Here is a 21,492-nt window from a genome sequence, read left to right on the forward strand (position 1 = left end):
GTATTTGGATGGGGACAGAGACAGAGAAAGAATCCAAAAACATACCCCACTTGCTGGAAAAGACTCTCCTTTGGTACATTATCAACAATAAAGAGCCTTTCACCTGCAACAGGTCACACAACCAACAGAGGAACAGCTACATTTAAACTCTAGTAAGTTCCAATTAGACAATGTTAGGCTGTGTAGCATAGGGGGTGAGACAGAGCGTGAGCTGCTTTTGATTTGCCAGTACAATACTGCTGGGATAAGGAAGTCCATTAGCTCCTGCCATAAGAAGACAGCTGAATTCCATATAACATCCTACAACACAACCCAGAGCAGGAAAAAGCGGGAACAGTAAGATGACATGATCTAAAACATTCAAGTACATTGATCAGCCCAATAAACGGCGTTGCTATCCGCATGTTTCCCAGCATCAGATCTCACAAGCTTTAGGGCTCCTTACCTTCCCCCAGCGTGCTCACCAGCATGACTTCAGAGGCTTTGCTGGCACCCCGGGAGGTATAAGCCTTTATATAGAAGCTATAACTGGTCGAGGGCTCTAAATCCGCCACTAGCTGCTGGAAGGTGCTTTTGCTAACAGCCTCCTGGTATTCCATCTCCACGGGGTCTGGAATGTACAAGAAAGGGAAAGCAGAGAGCCATTAGGTTTGCCTAAGAGGGAATGATGGGACAGACAAATGTTGCAGCAACAGTTTACTAAGTTGTAATTTTGCATCAAAACAAGGAACTGCATTTGCCTGGGCCTGATTCTGCTCACAATGGGAGTTGGACTGGGCCCATATAGCTTCACTTTCCCCTTCCTCTTAGAGGAAATACGAGAACTCAGTTCCTTATATTTAGCTATTAGGCTATATGAAAGGCTTGGTATCACTTTTCTGATATTCTGCTTATTCTTATCTTTTATTCACTGCCCTGTACACAAAGATTAATCCTCAGGGAGATGCAGATGACAGGGATGAGATAACCTGATCATCTCTCTATCTAGTCATTTACATGCCTAGGAGAAGGAGCATCAAGTTTTTGTCCCATACCTGCAGCTTTCCTTATGTGCAGCACATAACCGATGATCTCCTTGGTGTTCTGCAGAGGTTCACTCCAGGATACCTGGACAGTGGTTGCGGAGACCGTCTCAGCTTTCACATTCTGCGGAGGTCCAGGCAACCCATCTGCCCACAGCACCGTCAGGCGTGCGCTGGCTTGGGTGGAGCCAGCGCTGTTCTCAGCGATGCACTGGTAGATGGCTTCATCCTCCTGACTGATCCCGTAGATTGTGAGCGTGCTAAAAATAGAGACAGACAAAACAAAACAAGATGTTCTGAGCTGAGCACCTTTCTAGGAATATCTGGCCCCTTGAAAATCCTACCCGCCTGCCACAGTGAGGTCCATCCGGACAGGTCTGAGAAGACGTCACGAATGCCTGAGACTGACTGAGGGACTGTTTAAATAAATCCCATTTGGCATTGCTTGCTGAGCCAAACAGGAGCTATAAACAGGCTACCAACCCTGCATCTGCATGTTGATGATTCCAAGAAAAGGAAAAGCCCAGGGAGGAGGAAGAGGAGGAGACATTACCTTGATTTTGTAACCATATCTGTGTCTTGAATGGAAGAGATTGTCGTCCCCTCTAATTAAAGTTACAAGGGAAGAGGCACGCCCCGAGGGGCTGCTGCCTATGGGCTGTGGAGAAAGAATTGGACACTAACAATGTAGGTCACAGTAACAGGATGGGCGACTGTGTCCTATACCGAGCAGTGACTCTGAGAATGAGTTAGGGGTCACAGAGGAAGCCAATGGAACATGGGCTCCCAGTACAATGCGGTGGCGCTCAGAGGGAGAATGCAATCCTCAGCTGTATAAACAGGTGAATATCGAGGAAGAGGAGCGAGGAGGCATTCTCACATCTGATCCATGTTCATCTTCTTGCTTAGAACCTGCCCTTTCTCAGTGGAATCTCAGTCTGCCCTTCCCCCCAAGCTCAGCTGAGTTGCTTTCAGCACAACTCTTTACATCTGAGATATTTGCCAGTCATTTTCTATTTCAGCCTAGAGATGAAACCAGTGCTTCACGATCACAAATTGTCATGAGGGTGGGAAGCAATCCAAGTTCAGCAGATGAGTATGCAAGACAGCACAGGGATAGCATGAATTTTGAGCCCTACTTTCAGTAAGGTTTTAGTCCCACTAAAGAGCCTGATTCTGCAAGAAGGCAAGAGCCTCCAGACAGGTGCTGAGCTCAGCTGATGCCAACTTCAGCTGTTAACGGTGCTGGATGCCTTGCAGAGATGGGCCCTAATTCTGCTTGGTTCCTGTGTCTTTCCACATGATGTTAACTTGGCTAAGAAGGATCATCATAATAGCTACCGGCAATGAGCTAGCAAAGGCAAAGCACGTGAAATTTAAGCCACGTCTAATCAATCCCCATCAGAAAGCCCTCTGGTGATGCTGTAATTGTATTATAGCACATTATAGCAGTCTTAGGGTAACATTAGGATTAGCCCACTTATCCTGCAGGCCTGTAGCTTCATCCTTTGCCTTTGTGTGCTGAAAAACTGGATCATTTCAAACCGAAATCCAGAGCCTGCGAGCCTGTTCTCAGGTTTTCACAAAACCGCCGTGTGCATTTCTGATGCTCGTGTCTGAAAGCACCGATTTCATACTGCGACAGTTGGAACTGCTCTTCAAACATATTGCAGGGATGGGGGTGGGTGACTGCTTATTGGGTTAGGGGCTGTTTTCAGTCACTATCATTTCAGAAGGGAAAAAAACCCGGTCATGCCCCAAATTTCTAAAATGCTGGTGGCTCTGTTCATTGATGCTTGCGCCCCAGTCCTGCCAGTGTGACAGGATGGTTGTTCATTGGATAGGTGGTAATAAGAAGGATTAGACTCCATTTACACCTCAGGTAGTTGAAGTGAATTGCTGCTTCAAGAACTGCACAGTTTTATGACAAGGGCCATTTATAACTGAGACAATTTCATATCCAATGGGGTGGAACAGCTGCCCAGACTCAGACAAACAGAGCCAGCAACTATCGATTTCAGAAAGGAAAAAAAAAAAAAAAAAAGAGGACACACTTGTTAGTAGCAACCTGCCTATTTTGCTATTTACTGTTCAAAACAGCAGGGGTGGCCAACCTGAGCCTGAGAAGGAGGCAGAATTTACCAAGGTACATTGCCAAAGCCCGCCATCAGCTCCCCCACCCCTCTCCCAGCACCTCCCACCCACTGGCAGCCTCACTGATCAGCGCCGCCCCCTCCGTCCCCGCACCTCCCGATCAGCTGATTCGTGGGGTGCAGGAGGCTCCGGAGTGGGGTAGGGGAGCGAGGGCATGTCAGGCTTAGGGGAGGGGGCGAGAAGGGGCAGAGTGGGGACAGGGCCTGTGGCAGAGCCAGGGGCTGAGCAGTGAGCACCCCCTGGCACATTGGCGCCTGTAGCTCCAGCCCCAGAGTCGGTGCCTATACAAGGAGCCGCATATTAACTTCTGAAGAGCCACAGGTTGCCCACCCCTGAAAATAGCATTTTAACAACTTTCAGCTCTCACAAGGGGGAGAGAGTGGGGCAGACAGTACATGCTCTGGTCTTTCAATCTCTCACGTATTTCCTCAGAAATCAAACTTGGAACAAAAAGAGATTAAAGTCACTGCGATCAAATGGTTACAAGAAATCACAAGTCAATATCTAATACATCAGTCTTCAAAGACCCTCGGTCACTGTATTCTTACAATGTTCTTTTTACTACCTAATAGGAACTGGCAGGCAGCCTTTGAAGCTAGAATAAACTGGAGTTGCTTTTAACAACCTTGATGCAGTAGCTCAAGGAGGTTACAAACAAAATATATTTATAACTGTGTTAATCCAGTTACTATTGTGTTAAAAAGAAGGAAGATGATGCTTTTTTTCAGCCTGCTCTGAAGATGTAAATTCCTGCTAAACTCAGCAGGAGAATATATTGTATGGGAGCAAATACTGGAACGTTTATTTTAAAAAAAGAAGAGAAGGTAATAGTTCAAATCACTGCTGTAAATTGTAGTGCTCTGGACCACAGCTAGAATACTAAAATACTGATATATAAGGTTACCTTCTATTAGCCTTAAATGGAGTTACTTAAACTCATCAAGGGGAGAACATGGCCCTGTGTGTGGAGGAATGTAAGACGAGTTAAAGGGAATATCCATCCACTTAGAAATCCCACTGACCAGCCCCCACTTTATTAATGTTTCACACTAGCCGCTGTAAATACTGATCACCAGAGGCTAGTAAAAGAGCCAAACGTCTCTGAACAGCATCCACAGGTTATCTCCATGGCTGATGTCAGGCACTAACATGGAGCTCTGAGTTCAAGTGCAAAAGGAATTGACTAGGGGGCTGGCGCTCGGTCCTGGTAGGTGAATGACTCCAGCCAACTCCTCTGGCCAGCCAAAAAAGTGCAGAAGGGATCTGGAAGAGTGTCCTGTCCCAGCCTCTCCTCTCTGGGGGGGAAAAAGGTTCCCACAGCATGGGGCCTTGACTGGGAAGAGTGAAAGGAAGAAGAACATGTTTATGAAATCATTTTCACCTGGTGGGAGAAGTACAGTGTATGGCATCTTCACACCATTTCTATCTCACGTTCAAGGGCAAATAATAAACCATTGATGTAGTTTACATAGGTCTCTGTTAGAGATGAACCCTAACCAAACACACAGATCCAGCCCCCCACTCTGGGAAAGCTCAGACATGGTGCTAAACCTAGTGCCTGAGCCCCACCCCTAGCTGATGTCAGGAAGTTACCGGTACATTTACATCAGCCAGGACTGGACAACGTTGGAAATATTTTTACTAACCTTTGAACTGGCATTTTAACCTCCCATGTTCTATTGGATGTTTCTCATCACCTGACAAAATCCTGCTGGGTGTATATTTTCACAGAGGATATTTTTCATTCATTATTGTACGTAAACTCTGCTTACCGCTTTACCACATGATATAGTTATACATTGTGGTCGCCACATACATGTTGCGTTGTATTTATGCTTATTTGCCTGGTTGTTCTTGTGATGATTTCCTGAGTTCTGTTCAGTACATTTGTCAGGTTTTGAATGGGTGGTGCGTTGGCTTACTTCTAACTTAGCAGTAACTTTCATTGGAGCATAATGTCTCAGGGTTTCAGTGACATTTGTATAATATATGTCAAAGTCAGCAAGCAATAAATGATTCCTGAACCAGAAACAAACACACACACACAGACCCTTTGGTATGTGAGAAATGCTCTAAGTCTAACCAAATCCTCATTTACTACCAGATCATGGCATTAAAAAAAACATTTTATTACATTAGGGTGAATGCCAGAGATAAAGAAACACTGGTGATGATTCTGATCTCAGTTACGCTGGAGAAAATCTGGAGTAACTCTGCTGAAGTCTGTGAAATTACATGACTTTAAGTAAGGTCAGAATCAGGCACATTGTTTATGTCAGTGAAAAACCGTAAGTAGAAAATGTAAATTACAAAGAACCCAGCATTGCCTGATTGTATATCATAATGAATGATTCTTTTAATTGTAACAAAAATATTGGTCTTCCTATATTAAAATTCATTATTGCTGTTGATTTAACATTCATATTCTGCCCTGTAAATCATCAGGACTGGCGCACACAAGCAAATGTTTAACAGCCATCTATTTATGTCCTAGGCCTTTGTTCCTTGGAAACATTGTAAATGGAATACGAAATGGGGTAGTTGCAGCTGATATGGTGATTTCAGTGAATCAAACCGTAAGCTCCCTTCATAGTCATAGACTCAACATAGCTGATTAAATGAAAAAGAAAAGAGGGGGAAGAAGGTTCAATGTGTAGCTAAACTGTGTCAACAAGAGATGACTTCCACAAGGATGGATGGTGGGAAGGCGGGATTATGCAATTCAAAAGCTGTATTTGCAGCTTTGCATAAAACAGATGATGTGAGAAAGGAGCAGGAATGCCGATTCTGTCTGCAGCGTCAATATTGGGATTATTCTCCTGAATTCTCTGAGCATCTGTGTACCTCGGAACAGCCTTATCCAGGCTGGCTCTGAAGCAGAGGGGAGCGCGGAACCTCCCGATTGCAGACAAAACGACACAGAAACAATGGGAAGCATTTAGCTTCCACTGACATATAGCTGAGTTTAATATACATTTTAAATGTAGGAAGAGAGACAGTGGAAGACAGTGGGAAGTCAGAGTTGGGAAGGGAGATGTGCCCGAGCTCCGTTCACACCTCACTGTCCTTTCGTTTTATTCTTGGGCTGGCTGCTCTGATCAATGGAGCAGACTCTACAGCCTTCTTTTTCATATGGCCACTTGCAAAGCAGCACTCAAAGTCAATGTCCAAGTCTGACATCCACTCTGTGACTTCCAGTGACATGGAACGAATCAAAGCTGCCCCACCAGAGAAGGCTCGTAGAGGGCAGTGGTTCATTAGATGGTCTGTGGTTTAGATGTCTTCCCTGAGAGCTTCCTGTAGTGGCGAGCCTCTGAAAATGTTAGGAACTGGCCCCTATTTAAACAGACCTGTACCTCATGCCCTGCTCTCTGACATGTATATAGCTTCTGAAAACAAAAAGTCAACTCTCTGTCGCAACATGCTGAGGAAATCACATGACACCAGAGGAGAAGATGCTGATCTAATCCCAGGGTCTGCAATCAGCCAGTTTCTAATTTATGCCTTGGCACCAGATGGCGTGTGAAAGAGCCTCCAACTCATATCTAATTCACCAATCCCCGCAGTATCCAGGTGTCAGATACCTAAACAAGTCGCACCAATGCTGTCAGAAAAAGAGATCAAAACTCTCTACCTCTCCCTAGACTCCTCATCTGCCCTGAGTGGACCCACACTCGGGGGTTGTCTTCCAGAAGAATGTGATTTGGTCTTTCTGCAGTTGCATTACTGGGGGAAAGTGAGTTGAGCGTCATAACCGAGAAATGGTAGGGCTTGATGATCCTGCTGATCTCTGGTGGCGGGAGATTCCACAGCCTCGGATGCACACTCTACTGCGAATGCAATGCCCCCCAGATCAGCCTCAAGCCAAGATCCTAGTTACAACTCTTAATACGAGGGCCTATTCTGCCTAAGGGATCAGAGGACTGCATCCAATTCAAGTCCAGTCTGTGGCTGCCTGTGGTAATGCTAAGCAGGCTCTGTAGATTAGAGCAGGTGGTTTATTGTTCTTAACCGGTGAAATTCTTTATTGCCGAAGTCCAACACTGGTGGTCTTGAATGTGTCACAGAAGACCAGCAATATAATAAAAGCTGAGCAACAGCAGTTCTCAGAGTGGAATCTGAACAGCACAGCAACACAAATCACAGGTTGAATTTGAAATTAAAAACATTTGTTTCTTTTATCTTTAGTGCTGGTGAAAAGTGCTGGACTGATATCTGCCTCTAGCCACGGGACAGGTACAGCTCGGGCTGTGGCAGGCTTGCCCAAGAGTGGTCTGCCAACACTCCTCAGTGTGGGCTAGGAGGGGTTATTTGATTTACCTCAATGTTCATGAACTGTCTAAGTTTTTTACAATGCATCCATCTCTCTAGTACCTAGATGCAGCATACAGGAAAAAGAATCATATAACATCTGAATCACATAATGGGTCCTGTTCACCCTGGCTAGGTTTAGGTACTCTTCCCTGGAGGTGTTTTCCATATTTATTTGGTCTTTGACTGCTGTCACTGCAGGAAGGCTTTCGCATAAGAAGGTGGCCTTTGTACAGCAACAGAACAAGACTTGGGATCATCTCCAGAAGAGAGACCCACAGTCCTCCAAGAACTCTCTGCCTCCACCCCACCACCTCCTACCAAAAATCTCATCCCAGGCACTAACAGCATCAACATTCTTGACAAGTGCAGCTGTCCTAGTCAGTCATGAATGGAAAGATACCCATTGAGGGCCTTAAAGAATAGGACTGGTGCCTTGACTCTGACCCAGATCTCCCTTCCCCCAGCTGAAGACAGCGTACTCTCCAGCCAGCATCGTGCTGCCAGTCCAGATGAAATTATACTATTTCCATTAAAACTGGATCTGCCTCTGACTGCTTCAATATTAGAAAGTGGCTTGCCTCAACATGTCTGCTGGCAGATTATCTTAGTGGAATGCTAGCAGGCAACACAACTGCTGTGAGAGCGCCACTGTATACCTGACCCTTTCTCCTGTATTTTCAGAGAGCATTTCAGAGGGCAAAGTGTGAGGTGATTAGCTGCCATTTTAAACCAAACCATGTTGTCCAGATGCTAGAACTTCCAGTCCAAGAGGTCCTTGGGGATGCTAAGTGATCAGGCTCTGGGAAGGCAAACCCTGTGATATTTCACAGGCACCATATGCCTTACCAATAGGACCCTGATATCACTGTGTTCTGCCATATTAAATAACTAAACTTCCTCGCTGAGTCATAGCTTGTGAGATTTTATACCAGCAGCTAACATTCCTAGAGCAGACTCTCATCTCTGAAGAAAGAAGATTCTGACAACACCAAAGACAGCACACAGCTAAAACCTCTGCCTTAAATACTCTTTAAAACTTTTCTTTCCTGGAGGTTTACAAGTGCGAGTTTGTGAGTGGTAGATGATTAGGACTAAAGATAGCCATTAAAAATGATCAACAGAGGCCACAGATGTTGTGTTACTTTGAACTAGGTCACAGACAGTGGGTCGATACAATTATTAAATTTTCAACAACACCTAAAAACCTTAATGAGGTGTAGAAATTGAGGGCAGAGAAGCAGGCAGAGTGCTTATCCTAGGAAAAAATGCTGTGCTTCTCATAAGATACAATATATAAGGAACTAGTAACCTCAAAATAAGGTTCATTCTCTCTCTCACGCACACACACACTCACGCTGAAAAAAACAATACAACCTGACCTGCGGATATCACAAATGGACTGTCAATATCCTCAGTGGAAGCAGTGACCACAGGTGCTGGAACTAGGGATGCCGGGGGGTACAGCAGCACCCCCTGGGTTGAAGTAGTTCCATCATATACAGGGTTTATATGGTTCAATTTGGTTCAATGTCTCTGATCACCCCCACTATATAAATTGTTCCAGTACCCTGCCTACACACCAGTGGTCCCTAACCTTTCTGTTGCAATAGCATAGTCATATTCCCAGAAGCGTGTGGCGGGCGTCAGACAACCAGCCGCTGAAATGCTGCTAAGAAGCAGCGTCATAGAGAAGTGTCACCGCTGAAATGCTGCCGAGAACCAGTGGCATTTCAGCAGCGACACTTCTTGGCATTGCCGCTTCTCGGCGGCTGGTTGTCTGGCGGCCGCGCTCCTTGGCGACGGGTTGTCTGGCGGAAGTGCTCCCTTGTCAGTAGGCGGGCGCAGATAAATGCCCCGTGTTGGGGACCACTGGCCTACACCATGGTAATCTCTATCATGCCTAAATTCTAAGGGGGGTTACCTAGCAGCAAGTCAGATGATAATTCATCCAAATACAAGGCTCTGCTCCTCGAAGAGGCCATTGGTAAGCTCCAGTTTGCCTCTTAAATATTTATGGGACCAATTCTGCCTGATTTTACACATTGTGAACCCCACAAAAATCTGCTCTCATTTGGAGCAGAATCTGGCCCTGTTTCCCAAAGTTTTTTTTTTTTAATTTTTTTATTAAGACGCTCAAACAAAAGCAAAATGTCGAGCTGCTATGTGACATCCCCCTCCCCTTCACACAGCTGCAGAGTGGCTCTGGCTCGAAATGCCTGAAATATGCAAGTGCCCTTTATTTCTCCCTGTGAACAGAAAATCTGTCACGTTGGGACATCTGCTCTTTGGAAACTTTTCCACTCCTGCCAGACTGATGGCAACATTAACGCATCAGACGATATGAGATGCCAGAACGCTTTCTGCTGGCCACTAAAGATGCTCAGTGAGCTGAGAGCTCAATCAAATTTTTGCACAATGCACTGACAGGCATTGATAAAAGTGGAGAGCAGGGTTGTTGTCAATTCACACCATGCTGATCTGAAGTGGGGGGTGGAGAGGAACAGGAGGCCTCAGCCATTCAAAAGCAGCATATTCACAAGCTGTCTCTTGGTTCACAGGCAATCAAGATGACTGATCTCACTTGGGTCAGAGGTCTAGGCAAGTGACCAGAGCTCAGCTTTCCAAAGGGAAGGAAACCTCTTCACTGATTCAGTGGCACAAAGGAAAAGAGAGGCCTACTTGGAAAGGTATCAGCATGTGCACACACAAAAAGAGGCTCGCTCCTGATCAGGAGAAAATGTGATGCAACTAATGCAGAGATTAGAATGTGACTAGTTGTGGGAGCCTTTTCAGTTTTGTTGATGGCAAGAATGTACCAGTCAGCATTCAGGTGCACGGCAATTGCCCATTCAAAAAGTTTCCTACCACATACTATGGCCAGCATGACTGTGTTTGTGATGGTCTGTCTCAGAGACGACTGTACAGATGAATAACTGTCTCACAGCCACTTGCCAGCATGGTAAGAAAAAAGCTTTTGCCTGGAGTGATGCATGGCGACGTCATTCCCAAAATGTCCCCCATTTGGAAGCTAGACAAATTCAGATTGGAAATAAGGTGCCCATTTTTAAGAGTGAGGGTAATTAATGGAAGAACTGCCCAAGGGACGAGGTGGATTCTCCATCACTTGAAATCGTTACATCAGAGTTGGACGTCTTTCTAAACAATGTGCTCTAGCTCAACCAGACATGATGGACTTGATGCAGGAACCACTAGGTGAAATGCTTTAGCCTGTGTTGTGCAGGAAGTCAAACTAGATGATCAGAATGGTCTCTTCTCGATTTAAACTCTATGGATTCATACTTATTCTTTCTGGCTGACCAGGATCTGGTTTAAATCCTGCAACTGGCGCCTGGCTCAGACCTACCACAGTTTTTCCAAAAGTACTGGAGTAAGACGGAGGACAGAAGTCGTACCCAGATAGCACAGTCCATTAAAAATGGGCAGGTAGGTAGATCCTGAAAGAGAGGCTCCATATCTAGCTGTCCTGTGCTCATCAACAGGGTACCTGAATGTCTTACAGATTTAGGTCCAGATTCTGCTTGACCGTCATATGGTTGTGCACTGGGATGAGGGAGCATGGAACTGCCCTGTTCCCAGGTCGCCCACATAAGAGTTAGGCAGAATTCCTGTCTATTTCAGGGGAAAACAGGGACTGCTCCTGCCTACTCCTTCGGGGTGCACAACACGTCGAGGGGACAGGGCTTCAGCTCCACCAAATCCTAGGCCCAAGGCAGCAGAACTAGTTGGCCACAGAGGAGATAACAAGCTGCATCCCACATACTGCAGAAGCCACAGTCATCTAGTTTCAATCCAGGCCCATGTCATTATTATTATGATTTATTATTTGTATTATCACGGACCAGCACCCTGTTGTGTTAGGCTCTGTACACACACAGAACAAAGAGACAGTCCCTGCCCCTAAGGGCCTGCAGGCTAAGATGAGAATCAATAGACACACTCCAGGTCAGCAGGACAGGCAGTGGTCTCAGCACAGCTGCAGTCTAACCTTCACTTTGAATGTATTTTCTCTCACAAGCATACACGCAACTGCATGTGCATGCAAAGCACACACGGGCATGCAATGCGCACACACTCGTGGTACACAAACTGCGCTTTGGATTCTTTAGGATTTTACTGTTGTGGATACAGATATAAATAATAATAATAATAATAATTACAGGTGTCCCAGCTGCCGGTTCAGATCTAAATCCCAAGCCAAATCCAAACTTCCCACAGTTCAAGGGCTCTTGGATCACTGGTTTCAGTTGGTACCTCTTACAGAGAAGGGCCTGAGCTGCAAAGTTTGGGTAGGGATCAGAGCTTTCCCAATGTCTGAAGGAGTTTCAATTAAGATCCATCTCTAACAATACCTGGCACTAATCTCAAAGCAATTTACAGAGGTGAGTAGTATAATTATCTTCATTTTACCGACAGGGAACGGGTGTCACAGAGAGTTTAAATGACTTGTCCAAAGTCAGTGTCAGAGCTCGGAACAGAACTCAGGAGCCAGGTTCTCTGTTGATGTCAGAAGGCACAATTCCATTCACTTCTATGGTGCTGTGTCTTCTTACGCCAGCAGAGAACCTGACACAAACTACAGTGGCTTCCTGGTTCCTGGATCCCTGCTCTAAACAGTAGACAATGGCCAATGACAGGTTTTTCTTCATTACATAGTTTGATGACAGTGGGTTTCATACAAACAAGAGGAAGCACTTTTTCACACACCGCACAGCTAGCCTGTGGAACTCATTGCCTTGGGATGTTGTGATGACCAAAAGTATAACTGGATTCAAAAAAGAACTGGAAAAGTTCATGGAGGATAAGTCCATCAATGGCTATTAGCCAAGATAATCAGGGATGCAACTCCATGCTGGGGCAACCTTAAACCTGTGACTTCCAGAAGGTGGGTTCCATACATTCTCCCAAACTTCTGTCCCCCTGGAGAGGGGACACTGGGCAAGATGGACCATGGTCTGACCCAGTATGGCCGTCTTTATGTCTGTTTGGGTGTGGGTGCGCTGGTCGGGTGTGTGTTGGGGGCAGGGTTAAGATATAAAAGGAGGAACGGGAAAACATGCAGAGCTGTACAAGGGACCCCTCTATAAATGTATTGTTTTCCATACATAACCAACACATGAGTGAATTATAACACTGAATCAGCAAGTTATTCATACATCAGCTAGATGGAACAGACCACTGAGAAAAATCACAGCAGCAGCAAAATAATCACTGAGACACATGAGATGGGAAAGACCGAGGTTCATCCATGTCAGCTGCCCTGTAATTGCTGCAAATCCATCTTGTGGGATATGACCACTGATCCTAATGCACGATCCCTGCTCAGTACAGAGAAGCCTGAGTTATGATGATGCTCTACAGTTGGCTTTGTGCTCTGTTTGAGGGATTCTACAGCCCATGCTGCAGAGGCAATTAGGTTGCAGAGCAGGTTTTACATATTCCTTCAAAACAAAATCAAACCCATACATTATCTTTAAGTGAGGAGCAGCTGCTTAACATCTAGACCCTCCCTCCGCCTTCTTGTTCTTCCTTATTTTTCATGCTTCTGGGAATTGAAATATACTTTAGCATGCAGCTCCCTCCACCCATAATCAGTGATGTTCTCACTCTAAACTTGTGTAACCCTTCTGCCCCTCTGAGGTGGCAGCAACAAGGGCCGGGTTCAGTATCCAGGGGTTCCGTTTCAATAACACAATGCAAAACCAGCTCAAGCCCCCACCCAGTGACCTGGGACAATTACCTACCACTCCCTGGGTGCCTCTAGGAGGCAATACTTCCCCACTCGCAAGCACGGAGTCTGAGTGTAGCAAAATCCTTTTAATAAAGGAGGGAAACAATGCGGCATCACGTTGGAGAAACACCACAAACAAGATTATAACACAAACCATAAGCAAAAACCCACCCCCAAGTACATTTGGCAATGTCCTTTCCCCCGTAGGGTCTTAAGTACAATCACACAAAAGTCCAACAACCCAAAAGTCTCTGGTCAGTGCCACCACAGAGTTCAAAAGTTTATCTGCAGATTTTTACCCCCCCCCCAGCCAGGGTGGAAATAGGGGGGCACACACGGAGTGTTAAGGAGCACCTTACGTAGGCCAGGACCAACTGCTCTGCCTTTCCGTGGAGTTCTGCTGCAGCCTTCACCACGACCAGCTCCACTACACCAGCTGTGCCGCTCTTCCAGCCAACCCATGGGCCACTCCAGCCGTCCCTGCAAACCGCTCCACTCCACTCACTGTTCCATGAGCTGCTCCAAACATGCTGCAAACTGCTCCACTCTGCCAGCCACTTAGCAATAGATCTTCAGGCTCCCCAACTAGTTAACACAGCACTCAGCGATCTCAGTAAGCTTAGCTCTTTTAGTGATTTCAGCTTGTAGTAGAGGAGCCCCGGTGCTGGTGCACCATTGGCCCAATGTGAATTCAGCTCAGCAGCCTCTAGATGGACTCCTAATGGAATAAAAATTAGCTCTGCTCTTCAACAATGGAGAGAAGAGGATGTGCAATTGGTGTTCCAGGCCCTCAAAAGGGGCCCATCCCATCAGGAACACACACCAATCCCCAACCCCTCTTATTTCAATGGGTTTTGACACCCATGCCCCTTGTCTAGCAAGTGCTACTTAATTGATATTGAGATATCTCTGTCATAAAGCAGTCTCATAGTTCCTCATTCACATAATCTGGGTGACAACACTTTACGCCTCCTGCGCCAATAACAAAGAAATTGGGGATCCCAGAGCTGTCAAAATAACCATCCCAGGCTGCCGTGGGCTATGCTAGGTGTGGTGGGAGTGCCAATGCAAATACCTAAAATTCCTTTCCACATTCCCCATAATTCACCACCAGATGACAGGGTAGAGCTCATCCTGACTCTGCTTACACTTGAAACACAGGGGACCGATTGTTCCCCAAATTTGTGCATGCAGTTCAGTCATGTCCGCGGGATTTTGCTGGGACCATGAACCCCTATTTATTTTCATAAGAAGCCAATGAATTATTTCACTCCCCTTCAAGGGGCAGTTATTCTATTCAGCCATAGCAATAGGTAGTTTGCTTGCATTTGATATTCAAAAGCTGACAATGCAGCATATACAAGAGCAGGCGGATAGGGACTAACATCTATTAGAATGATATCCTGTGTATTGCATGGAAGTCAGCATAAGGAGAAGGAACAAATCTTTCTCTACATTTATTTACAATGTATAATTTTCTCCGATGAGGGTGTAACCCACATCACTCTGGTAGTAAGTCATTCAAGGGATACTGACAACAGGACCTCAACACATAAAGGTAACAGAGTTTAAAGGAGGACAGTTCATGAGCTAAGGTCACTGAGATAGCAAAAACCACCTGCGTTGTGCTGATGCCCTTTTTCAGTGGAATAATTGAAACCCCTTAATTACCATTTTGTAAATAAAATCTTCCTGAAAAATCAATATTTAGAGCCTGCCTTCTCTGTAGATATTGGCCTTTGTTACTTGCTGTTATGGAAATTGCAGCCTAGCTACATAAACCTCTGAACCTGATTTATTTCTAGCCTGAAAATGACCCCCTGGAACCTACTGAACACTTACTGGGTCAAATGATGAAAAGCAATAAACCTTTCATAGTGGCAATTTTGTTATTATTTCTTGCCTCATCCTCTCCTGGTATATTTCAATCTACTAACCTCAAAGGCACGATTTTGAAAAGTGTGCGAGCTCACCTCTACCGTCCAAAAGAACCACCCGTTCGCCATGGTAGTGATATGTTCTCTTGCCGATTGCATTGACCACAAAAGTGTTGGAATTTGCCAGCAACGTGTTATACTTCCCCTTCCATCTTTGGGGAAACCATTCCAGCCTGTGGGTTTGTAACTATTTAAGAAGCAGTCGGACTCTTGTTGTTGTAAACTGCAAAATAATGTACTGTTGATCATGATCAACTGAAATCATTCTGTAGGCGAATGTGTGCTCTCAGATCAGGGCAGAGTGGGACAGATCCTCGGCTAAAGCAAAGGGGCATATCTCCACTGAAGTCAATGAAGCTGCACCAATATACGCCAGCTGAGGATCTGGCACTATGTATGCAGACTCCACTCTACCTGTTCCATATCTCCCACTGGAATCTGCACGTTCAGGGTGAGCAAATCAGAGCTGCAATCTACTGAGAGGATCCAAGAGCAGAATTCAGCCCTATGTTTGTCAGATGAAACAAATTCCAACGAGCTGGTCAAATGTACAGTCATTCCAACAAACATGGGCTCTAGGGTCTGAGAAAAGGATCACACAGCAAGAATCTTACTTCTTAGGAAAAGTGATTTTTATTCACAGCTTTTAACGGAAAATCCCACAATTCCCTAGGCCTGGGCCTTCATGCATTTTTCATTAACAATTATCCGTGATCCAGAATTGCCTTTGATTTTTGCTAAACATTGATCAGATATTTTGTTCCCACACTGCTGGCATTTTCAAAACAAAACCACCTACTTTGGAGAGGGCATAGTATCGGACGATCTTTAATGTTAATGTACTAAGAGCTCTTCAGAGCATAAAATAATTGGAATTCACATTTTACAGATGGGGGAATGGAAAGGGTATTTCTTGGACTTCGCTTGTAAAGGTCATTTGACTATGCAAAAAGACTATAAATTGCTTGGCAAGTGAATCACTGGGTCCATAGCCCCATACCATGGCTGAAGATCACTAAAATAACTGGCTCAGTGAGGCACAGGTCCAAGGGATATAATGAATCACAATCTGCTGAGGTTTTAGTCGTAAAGAGCAGTCGTTTCCACCTACCCCATGGGATAGAATTTTTCACCCATCCAAAGCCCAGTTCTAAATTCAGTGTTTCTTCAACATACCGAACTCGGATACCGCGGGTTGAAAATGAGGCTTGAACAATTTTCAAGAAGAGAGTCAAATTCTCTTGTGGGGAAAATTGTTGACGGTCTTTTTATATTTTAAAGTTACTTGTCCTCTAATAGTCCTTCCTTCTCTTCCAATTATTTTAGCCACCACTTAGTACCTAAGGACATATGCACACATCCCTTCAAAAGGACCCAGGCCTCATCCTGGGACTCTCCATAAGGCAGCAGTTTAGTCCAGCTATTCCATCTGGACAATTCTGTATGACCAAACTCTACCTCCTGCCATCAATTCTTACTCAAAATTCTGATTGATTTCAATAGAACTCTGGCATGGGAAGCCATGAGAGGAAATGGCCCCAAAGTCAAAGGTGTGTCCTTTCGTACCAGGAAATACAACCCAAAACGCCTTTGAAACGGTCTTTCCTTGTTTAACATTCAGACCACAAAACAATGTGGCCCTGAACTTCTATTTACTCCTGCCTTTGGAGATCAATCTGGGCTGGAACTGGCACACGTCAGGAAGAGCTCCAGGCTAGTTTTTCCTTGTTTGGTTGTGTGGGGGGGGGGGGAAATGGGAGGGAGAACAGAGAATACAATATGCCCAAAACTGATTCCCTTTTTTCCCTGAGGGATCAAATGGACAGAGAAATACCCTCAACAGGAGACAGGGTTCTGAACACCCGCCTCTTTCCCCAGCCTATAATTTGAATAATCAGATATAATTATCAGGAAACTTCTGTAATTCCCAGTGCATCAGACAATATTTTTGAAGTATGATCTCAGGAAAGCGAGTAAAAGCCAGTGTAGATACAGTGCTTCTTAACGGAAGTGCATTATCCTCTGCGCTAGCCTTCTGACTGCTGCCTACTATGGTTAACAGACAAAAGAGGATCAGAAGTTTCTCTGGCGTGCGGTTTGCTTTCCTTGTGCAGAAGCAGCCCATACGGGGCATGACACAGGATGATCTAGACTTCCAGAAGCTAATGGGCCTCCTCTCAACTGCATGATGCCTCCCTCTGCAAAGTCTACAGAAAGAACTTCCTATATATGGCTTCTATCTGATTGGAATACAGGAAGGATCACTTAAGTACCTCAGCCTCCCTTTCTGGCACTGATCTGGGGACTGCCTCTCTCCCACTGGAGTGAACGTAAGTTTTTCAAGATTAGGTCTCTAAATGGGAAGTTGTAAGAATCCAAAAAGGAGAAGGGAAATAAGTAGGGAGGGAGAGATTTCCATAAACAAATGTCTACCGCAGACAATACTACATCTCTACCTCGATACAACGCGACCCGCTATAACACGGATTTGGATATAACGCGGTAAAGCAGCACTCCGGGGCGGTGGGGCTGCACACTCTGGCAAATCAAAGCAAGTTCGATATAACGCGGTAAGATTTTTTGATTCCCGAGGACAGCATTGTATGGAGGTAGAGGTGTACTTTGTACCTTTATATAGCAGCGCCTTCTGCCTGAGGATGTCAGAGCATTTCACATATGTTAATGAATCATAATACCAGGGTGAAATATTAAAATTCCTTTTCTAGAGAAGGGGAAACTGAGGCACAGAATTCAAATGACTTGCCCAAGGACTTGCCACATCATCTGTACATTTCTAGTGCACTATCTGGGCGTTCCCAGTAACCATGTGGAATGGCTAGGCTGAGAACTTTGATCTCTTGACTCCTTGTCCTGCACTTCACCCACAAGACAAGGAAAATCCAGCATGGTCACCTCCGGCATTCATGAATTCCCCCCCTCCCCCATCGTGAGATTTTAAAAACAACAAATTTGGGGTTATTTTATTTGCTTTTGGTTTTTCAGTCTTTGTGGTCAACATTTTCCAGCTTTTCTCCACAACCCCTAGGGCTAGAAATACACTTCTTAAGAACAAGAAGCAAGATTTTCATGTAATCACATGACTCCAGGAGCTAGGTGGTCTCTCTTACTGCCCTTCCCGGGTGGGTACAAAATCCTAGGCTAGTCTATGCCTGCATCTTCTTTTTGCCCTGAGACATTGTCTTAAGGAAGTTATAAGTGCTTTGTGACCTTGGCCACAAACAGCTCTGCTCTTTTGGGATTACACGCCTCATTTTCACATGCAGTCTAAACCTTCCCTGCTGTGTTCAGCTGCGTTCCTGACAGATCTGAACACGGCTCCTTTAAAGGGTACCTCGAGGGCCTGAGTGGGGGCAATCTACTGAACACGTGCAAAATACACTGGGGAGCTGGTAGCAACAAGGAAGCAGGAGGAAAAGTTTAATAGGCAGGGTTGATGCTGGAGCCAGGTTCTTCACACAAGGCATTCTACCTTACCAGGGTTGGCTTGGATCCAAATCACGCGTGGAAGGACTACACCCCTGAGAGGGCTGTCAGGAAATGTCCAGGGTGGGGATGCTGGCAGAGCAGAGACCAGGGGCTGGATTCAAGCGCTACAATATCTTCTCACATCCAGCCCCATTCCAGTTCTTCCTGCTGCATGCGGGGACTGGGCCATGCATTCTTTATTATTTCGTATTGTCGAGGGGGCACAGATCAATTATTGCACAAAGTGAACGAAACCCAACCACGTGGAAAGAACAATGCAATAGCTACCCTCTCAAAGAGGCTCTGTTTACCTTCTGCCATGCTATTAGAATGACTGTGTTACAGTCACCCAAACAGCATGTGTAAGTCCCACTTCTATCTGTCTGGGCATTTATCCTTTAATGTTCATTATGGCATCTCAGAAATCCAGTACGCTGAGTACCAGAGAATCACTGGTGCAATTAATGACTGCCAGTGAATTACTTTGAATTTATTTACGTGCATGAACACGATGAGCATCTTTCCTCTGCATGGCCAGGATCCTAAAGCCAATTCTCATGGACAATCCCACTGAAGCAGTGGGATTAAAAATTTTCTCTTTGACTGTAACATGGACAATGCGTGCCGTGTTGGTAGTTATGCAAGTGAACGAATCAGGGAGCAGAAACAATACTGGACCTATGTAACTAGCCGACACAGTAAGAATTGCAAGGCCCTTACACATGAGAGGAGCTCCCAGGAAACATCTGTAAAGCCACCTCATCGTCCTCCTTAAGAAGATGTGTCTACAAAATCTTTACCCTGGCTAGGCAGCTGGTGTGCTGTGAAATCTGCTTCCACGCTGAGCAGTAACATCATTGTTTCCTTGTGCAACCCCATCTGGCTGTCGCATCCACCTCTTGTCTCTTTGTCTTATATTTACATTGTAAACTCTTTGGGGGCAGGGACCTGCTTTCTGTTACTTGAGTAGTCAACACCAAGCACAGCAAGGTCTTGGACAATGATTAGTGTCCTGACGCGCTACCACAGTACAAGAAATAACTCATACATTATTAGTAATAGCAAATAGTAATAGTAATTTGGGACCAAATCTCTCAGTTGACATTTGCTTTTGGCAAATATTAAGCCACTGGAACGAAACAGTTGCTCTTCACAAATACTAGCTCTGATTAGCTTCAGACACTCAAATGGTGTGGAAGGAGAGGAGAGCAGGGCCAGAAACATAGACCAATTGAAATGTGCTTTCGAACTGGAAGATATAGTCACAGAAATTATGCCCCACCTTCCATGCCATGCTAGTGACAACCATGAAGTCCTCGCATAGGTGGTGAGAGATCTTCCCTAGATAACCCATTCCAGTGCTTCACGCACTGTGCTGTTTGTTCAACATTACAGCCCGATGCAGAACCAAAGGGTTTGACTGGGAAGTTCTCCCAGCTGTTGTGCTTTAATTTTGTTAGGCAGCTATCTACAAGAACATCTCCAATGGACGTGAGGGGAGAATGCACGCTCTGATCCGATGTCATTCCTCGGACGGAGCCCCTCTTCCGAACTGCTTCTGGCACTTGACATATTTATCCATCACTTCTAGCTGTGTCATTTTCAGGAGCAGGGTTGTTCATATGGTGCATTTGGAAATCAATTAGTGCACAATATGACTTTGGATGATTTATTCTTTTTCAAAAAACCCCTTTGGGGGCATTCAGACCTCTTTATAGCCATATTAAGCTGAGTTTTAATCCAAATGTATTTTCCAGGAAACCAGGTAATCTAATTAAAAAGCTTAGAGTGCAGTTTAGTAGCTTCATTACCATTAGATTCTAGATCCATCATTATATGGACAAATATTTTCTGAGTGCAAGTGACTGATAAGTCCAAAGGCCTAATCACAAATGGACTTTGCCTGGAACTAAGCAGGTTACAATACTTAGTCATGCACCCAAGAATGAAACGAAGGTACACATTGAAAAAGGTCCTTGCAGGAAAACAAACCATTGATTTCTTTTCTCCTGTTCATCCTCTCTCAAAGCAATCAGCTGTCTTGTAAACCCACTTGCAATTGCACTTCTCAAATGAGTGGCTTTGGAAACTCTCTCAGGTGCGTGCCATCCCTTCCATCTCCCAGGGTTGCAAGCCCAAGTACGCCAAACTAACTCCCAAAGATGTGGGTATCTCCATAGGTTTGAGTACCTCCAAGCTTTGGGTACTTACCACCTTCCTCAGACTGAGAGGAAGGATGGTCTCATGGGTAAAGCACTGGACTAGGACACGAAGAAGAACTGGATTCGGTGACAGGCTCTGTCACAGATTCTCTTAGGCAAAACCTTTAAGGTATGTCTACACTGCAGTCAGAGGTGTGACCACAGCACCTGTAGGCATCCACAAGCTAGCCTTGGTCTAGATCAATAGTTCTCAAAATTTCCTTTCCCTCATTCCTTGTCTCTGTAGATTGGAAGCTTTCCAGGGCAGGGACTGTTTCTTGTTATGTGTCTGTATAGCACCATGCATGATGGGGCCCTGAACTCAGCCAGCACTGCAATACAACTCATGAGATGTGCACAAAGGCATTGCGGGGCCTGGAGTTTTATAAAGATGCCTGACTGGGATGAAAACTCCTCTTAGAGTGGATAATATCTCACTACTCTTATTCCAGCTCACATCCCGTGATCATTTCACAAAGCTTCAAAACCATCAGAAACCTAATGCTAAAAAGCCTCGGGTATTATAAAGCTCATGGGTGGTGGGTGAACCGCCATTTCAGGGAGGTTAGCCCTACCGTTTCTGTATGAGGCCCTCCCCCCACCCCCCACCCACCAGAGTCCAAAGGTCC

General features: G+C 45.2%; 1 protein-coding gene across 1 annotated transcript in view; it reads right to left on the reverse strand.

Moving 5' to 3' along the window:
• The window catches only part of IGDCC3 (immunoglobulin superfamily DCC subclass member 3), a 166,797-nt gene that overhangs the window by 20,074 nt on the left and 125,231 nt on the right, over nt 1-21,492 (reverse strand). The window contains exons 7-8 of the mRNA XM_032766045.2: nt 1,035-1,282; nt 446-610 (exon numbers count right to left, since the gene is read on the reverse strand). Coding sequence (XP_032621936.1) covers nt 446-610; nt 1,035-1,282 — 413 coding nt within the window. The remainder of the gene's footprint in view (nt 1-445; nt 611-1,034; nt 1,283-21,492) is intronic.

This window comes from Chelonoidis abingdonii, chromosome 9, assembly GCF_003597395.2.
Source record: "Chelonoidis abingdonii isolate Lonesome George chromosome 9, CheloAbing_2.0, whole genome shotgun sequence".
NCBI lineage: Eukaryota > Metazoa > Chordata > Testudines > Testudinidae > Chelonoidis > Chelonoidis abingdonii.